The sequence below is a fragment of the Calidris pugnax genome, unplaced genomic scaffold, assembly GCF_001431845.1.
Source record: "Calidris pugnax isolate Ruff unplaced genomic scaffold, ASM143184v1 scaffold182, whole genome shotgun sequence".
Classification (NCBI taxonomy): Eukaryota; Metazoa; Chordata; class Aves; order Charadriiformes; family Scolopacidae; genus Calidris; species Calidris pugnax.
Genome location: NW_015090968.1, coordinates 947,033 through 953,056, shown reverse-complemented (window position 1 = coordinate 953,056; position 6,024 = coordinate 947,033). Strand labels below are relative to the sequence as shown.

The following is a 6,024-nucleotide window of genomic DNA, read 5'->3' as shown; positions in this document are numbered from 1 at the left end:
ACTTTACAGTGAGGGTGCCAGAGCCCTGGAACAGGCTTCCCAGGGAGGTCGTGGAGTCCCCTTCTCTGGAGATCTTCAAGACCCACCTGGATGCAGCCCTGAGTGATGTGCTCTGGGCAACTCTGCTTTGGCAGGGGAGTTGGACTAGATGATCTCTAGAGGTCCCTTCCAACTCTCACAATTCCGTGATTCTCCCTACCCCCAGCCGCAGCAAGGCCCTGAGGGGACCGAGCGCCCTCAGCGGCCCCGGATCGCGGCTCCCCTTCCCGGGGCCGGCCCCACGGCTCCCTGCCGCCTGCCCGGGCCGGGCACGGGTGGCAACCGTCCCTCTACCGGGCCAAAGCCCCGGCAGCCCAGCGGCCTTCCCCGGCCCAGCCCCTCGCCACCGCCGAGTCGTCCCGCTCCGCCCCCGGGCATCCGGTCGCCCCCGCGGTGGGGGCGGGCTGCCGGTATAAAGGCCAGGCCGCCCCGCCTCACCGCGCTGCCTGCTCCCTTCGGCCTGCTCTCTCCTCACGGGCGCCCCGGAGCCGCCGGCCCACGCCACGCCACACCGGGCAGGCGGAGGTGCCCTCGCTGTCCTTCATCCCGTCAGGCGGAGGTACCCACGGATCCGGGGGGCTGGGGATCGGGACCGGCTGCGCTTGGCGGGGGGAGCCGGGGTCCTGTGGCCCCTGTCAGGGCAAGTCCCGCCGCCGGGGAGGGGGTGTGGGTGGCGGGGGCAGCGGCAGCGGCAGGTCCCCGGGAGGCGGCCCCTGAGGTAGAGTGGGGTCACGGTGGCTGCAAACTGCCCGTGGGTCGTTTTTTGGGGTTTTGGGTGTTTGTTTTTTTTGTTTACCGATGCTAATTGTGGTGGCAGCTGAGGTGTGCCAAGGGTGGGGGAGGCAGTCTGGTGCCTTCCAGGTGGTGACAAGGTGTTGCTGCACCTCAGCACTCGGCCACCCGTGGGTACAGGAGCCCCGTGGGGTGTTTGGGGGGTGGTGGGTGGTGGTGTCACCCCCCTGCAGATGTAGTGACCCCACTCATGGGTGACTGCGTGACCACCCTTTCATCCCCTTGGCTAGCTGGCTTTTGGGTGCTGGCCTCAGCTCTGCCCCTGTGCTCAGGGAGCTTTGACAGCCCCATAAGAGCCACTGGGCTACCGGCATTGGCACGTCTGGTAGCCCCTCCGTGCTGGCAAAGTCCTCTGGGCTCAGGTAGAAATCTGCTGAGCCATTGTAAAACTTTCAATACTTCACTACAGTGTAAAAGGCCCCCAGTCTTATCTCTGTTTGGATGTAGGCATTTCATCCCCTTGGCTAGCTGGCTTTTGGGTGCTGGCCTCAGCTCTGCCCCTATGCTCAGGGAGCTTTGACAGCCCCATAAATGCCACTGGGCTACTGGCCTTGGCACATCTGGTAGCCCCTCCGTGCTGGCAAAGTCCTCTGGGCTCAGGTAGAAATGTGCTGAGCCATTGCAAAACCTTCAATACTTCACTACAGTGTAAAAGCCCCCCAGTCTTATCTCTGTGTGGGTGTAGGTATAGTTAAAAAAACCACCAAAAAAACCCACCACGATACATGTCATGAGAAGGGATCTGAGATCTTCTGTGAGCCAAGGGTAACCCTGGCTAATTCGCCTGTAAGTACATCCCTGCTCGCTTTAGTTGAGGAGCCAAAATCAGCCAAGTGTGTTGGCTGATTTAATTATGTGTAGGGGTATGGGTGGTTACAGTAGGTGGTGTAATTAGCAGCACTGATGCTGTGAACCAGTGAGAACGGAGGACGCTTGGCCCAGTCAAAACTGTGTTAGGTGAGAGAATCCATCAGTGGAAATTAGGAGTCTTGCTGAAGGATGTGGAGTTAGTGTTGTAACAGTCTCCTGTAGTCTGTATGCCTCAACAGCTCGACTTCTCTAAGAGAAAGTCAGTACTTCTCTAAAATCTAATGTGCCTCTGTCCTGGGTAAGCCTAATACACCATTATTTTACTTAACAAATTACTCACATAAGTTCTAAACAGGGTTTAGGTCAAATTATGTATTATACTTTGAAGACAATTGCCACTTTTGCTCTGATGCTGTGACACTTGGCCCAGTCAAAACTGCGTTAGGAGAGAGAATGCATCACTGGAAATTAGGAGTCTTGCTGAAGGATGTGGAGTTGGTGTTCTAACAGAGTCAGTCTCCTGTAGTCTGTATACCTCAACAGCTTGACTTCTCTAAGAGAAAGTCAGTACTTCTCTAAAATCTAATGTGCCTCTGTCCTGGGTAAGCCTAATACACCATTATTTTACTTAACAAATTACTTACATAAGTTCTAAACAGGGTTTAGGTCAAATTATATATTATACTTTGAAGAAAATTTCCACTTTTGCTTTTTTCCATAGGGGCTATGGAAAGGCTGTAACATCCGTATCTATTCCAGAGATACCCAGCTCCTTTATATGAAGGACATGTAGTGCATGAAGTTAGTGTAATCAAATTAAATTCAACAGCTGCATTTATTTTAAAGATTTGTTGCTTCTGTTTTTAGACCCAGCAAAGAACTTGTCTTTCAAAAAACTTGCTGGGTTTTTGATGTACACATAATTGAATAACACTTTCTGTATAACTGTGGTTTTGCTTGTATCTGTAAATGGAAAGGCTGTAACATCCGTATCTATTCCAGAGATACCCAGCTCCTTTATATGAAGGACATGTAGTGCATGAAGTTAGTGTAATCAAATTAAATTCAACAGCTGCATTTATTTTAAAGATTTGTTGCTTCTGTTTTTAGACCCAGTAAAGAACTTGTCTTTCAGAAAACTTGCTGGGTTTTTGATGTATACGTAATTGAGTAACACTCTTTCTGTATAATCCTGGTTTTGCTTATATGTGTAGTAGCTCTATAGCTATGAGAGCCTGCCACAGGAAGTGTCAGTGTTGGCTCTAGAAAGATGCTTCTGTACCTTTTTAATATTTCTTCCACTTTTTACTGGTGTTGCTGCCTTCCATCTGTGCCAGAACCTCTACACACGTTTTGTCCCACTTCAAAGGGAATGAAGACCAGGAAACAGTCACCCTATATCTCCCCTTCATCAGAAGTAACTTGTTTCCCTACCAATTGTGTTTTTGACAATTTTCTTTTTCCTGTTAACAGAATAGTCTTTACCATGTCCTAATGTCTCTCACAGAAACCTCTGAAATAACTTGCTCTGTTCTAGCAGGGGCCTGTCCCTTTCTGTGCCAGAACCTCTACACACGTGTTGTCCCACTTCAAAGGGAATGAAGACCAGGAAACAGTCACCCTATAACTCCCCTTCTTCAGAAGGAACTTGTTTCCCTACCAATTGTGTTTTTGATGATTTTTTTTTTCCTGTTAACAGAATAGTCTTTACCAATGCCTCTCACAGAAACCTCTGAAATAACTTGCTCTGATCTAACAGTGGCCTGTCCCTTTTCAGTACTGGCCTTGTTTCCCATGTGCAAAACCCGAGACTCATGATAACACGTGTATGTCCACATGCTAAATTTCATGAACTTTGCTCAGAGTAGCAGAGATCCAAGTAACTTATCTCTTGGCATTTGTCAAACGTGATTACCTATACACATAGATAGCAATGTGAACTAAGAGATGTGATCAAACGGGGCATGTAGTGCTAAAGGTTGAAGTGTAAGTGCCATTGTGCTCTACCTTTTGCTGAGAAGGAAGATGTTAATCCTTCCTATTGTAGTTAGTCAAAGATTAAAATCCGCTTTGACCAAGGGTGTATTTGTTGCATAACATTTGTAGACTGGGAAATAATTGCTATTCTTTCAAGGATTTAAATGCCTGCTTGGTGTCAGTGTTACCTGATGAGTACAGGCAGTTAATTTAAGTGCACACCTGACATGGTGTGAATCAAGCCTGTGGTGTTTGTTTAATGTGGGGAGGTGAAGAGAAGAAAGTCAACAGCTTTTCAATGCATTCTGAAACAAAACACCATTCTATTGCAAAAGCAGGCTCTCCTCAGCAGTGGTAGTACTGGTAGTTGAGAAGCTGGTAGTGACAGCCAGTAATTTACCTGTTGTGTTTTGGAGATTTGTAAGCTTATTGTATTCTGAAGCTTCCTATGCTGGCAGCTTTTCAGCTGGGTTGAGGCTGTGGTTTGGTTTGCGTGTGATTCCTTGATGACAAGCAGTGCCTTCAAAGCCAGAAAGTTGTGGTCCTAAAAGGAGACTTTTCCCTGACCTAAAATACTGGCTTGTAAGTGCTGGAGTTGTTTGAGCAAGTCATAAACTCTGATTTGTAATTGCCATGCTTTGCTGCTTAAGATGCTTGAGAGATAACTGTCTTTTTTTTTTTTTTTTTTTTTTTTAGTATTGGGGTCCACATTCTGTCAGAGCTGAGATAGAAACTCATGATGTGAGGGGTGGGGAACTTCTGAAGCAGATGAGAGCAGGTGTTTCCTGGCTCTGCCCAATGGTAAATCAATTGTATGCTGCATTCTGGAGGGGATTAGGAACAACCTGGAGATGATACAGAAGCATGAGGAGTCAGATGTGCTGATGTAAGCCTATATATATTTTTTTTTTTTTGAAAGGGCACTCAGAAGCAGGCTAGAGAAAATATTTAGAATGGAGCTGAAAATGCTTTTCAATGTTGAAATATTGGTGTTTGCATTTTATCTCTTTATGGTTTATTCTATCTGGTAAACACTTTATTTTAACAGGTATTTGAAGAAATAGCCTCAAGATGAACTTCTTCCTGGAAACATTAAAAGTCATCGGACTTTCTTTTTATTACCTGCTGGAGTCCCTAGTGTTCTTGGTTGTGCCTAGACGGAAGAAGAATGTTAGTGGTGAAATAGTATTAATAACAGGGGCAGGAAGTGGCATTGGAAGACTCTTATCTTTAAAGTTTGCCAGCCTTGGAGCCACAGTGGTTCTCTGGGACATTAATCAAGAGGGGCTCAAGGAGACAAGCAGACTGGCCAGAGAAAACGGAGCGGTCAGAGTGCACTGTTACATCTGTGACTGCAGCAGAAGGCAGGACGTCTACAGAGTAGCTGATCAGGTAAAGTATCTCCCTGGTGTCTTTGACACTGATCTAGGATGAGTGTGTGCATGTCTGTAGGGTGTGTGATAAGTTTTAGTGACTTCAAGGCACGAGATTAAAGTTAACTAATTCAGAATGTATTCTGCATCCTACCTATTTTAAGAATAATGTGTTTTTTTAGAGTTGACTTATGTACCTCTGCTCTTTTAAAAACAAAGAGCTGGTTCTCTTTTTCAGTAGCTAATTTCAACTGCATAGCTTCTCATTCATTCAATTATGGAGCAGGCACTTGTGAAGTGCAGAAAATTAATGTATTGAAGCTAAAGCAGTATTTCAAGTTCTGGCATCCTTTTACCAAAAGTAAACCCTAAAGACCATGCGCTATAAAATCATTAACTACTTAGGCAATTTTCAAATAATTCCATGGCTATGGCAAACTTGCTTTATCAGAGTTAATAAATGTATCTTAAGTCTTAAATATTTCTTACTTTCTTTCTGAAGAGCATTGTAAACATAGCATGTGGTTAGATATTTTGGGCAAAGTAGTAGAATTGCCAAAAGCTAAAATTGCTTAACAGTTTCCATTATAAAAACCTTTTCTCGTTTGCTTAAAATGTTGCTAAACTTAACTGTTGGACTAGAAAGTTTCCACAGTGAGTGTTTGCCTGGGGATGAATTATTAATAATAATAGAAAGTTCAGCTGTCTTCAGGAACATCTGCTGGTGCTGATGGAGAATCACAGGGTTGGAAGGGACCTTTGGACTAAATGATCTCCATCCCCCCTGACGGAGATGCTCTACCCTTCTGCTTTTTTCTGTCTGTGCAAAAAAAGACTAGGACAAACTTCCTGATGGGTGGAGGTCGTGCATGACTTGCAGGTTCTGAGAGGCTGGTGCCATTGGTTTTGTGTTCTGGTAACACTGGTCACCCTTGGTCCCCCTTGCAGCTCTGTTGTGCCAACTGAGTTGCACATCTGCCTTCCCTGCAGAGCCATTGCGTGTGTCTCACTGCAGGCCTGTAACTGCTTCCCA

The 6,024-nt window shown here is 46.1% G+C and overlaps 1 protein-coding gene across 2 annotated transcripts in view; it reads left to right on the top strand.

The window, feature by feature from the left end:
• The first annotated feature begins 462 nt into the window (after positions 1–462).
• LOC106894128 (epidermal retinol dehydrogenase 2-like) overlaps positions 463–6,024 on the top strand; it is a 17,129-nt gene continuing 11,567 nt past the window's right edge. Inside the window, exons 1-2 of one of the 2 annotated variants that reach the window (XM_014952635.1) lie at positions 463–598; positions 4,667–5,010. In XM_014952635.1, coding sequence (XP_014808121.1) covers positions 4,690–5,010 — 321 coding nt within the window. In that variant the 5' untranslated portion in view covers positions 463–598; positions 4,667–4,689. Of the gene's footprint in view, positions 599–4,368; positions 4,505–4,666; positions 5,011–6,024 lie in introns of those variants that run through there. The other variant, XM_014952636.1, reaches the window with a different exon arrangement.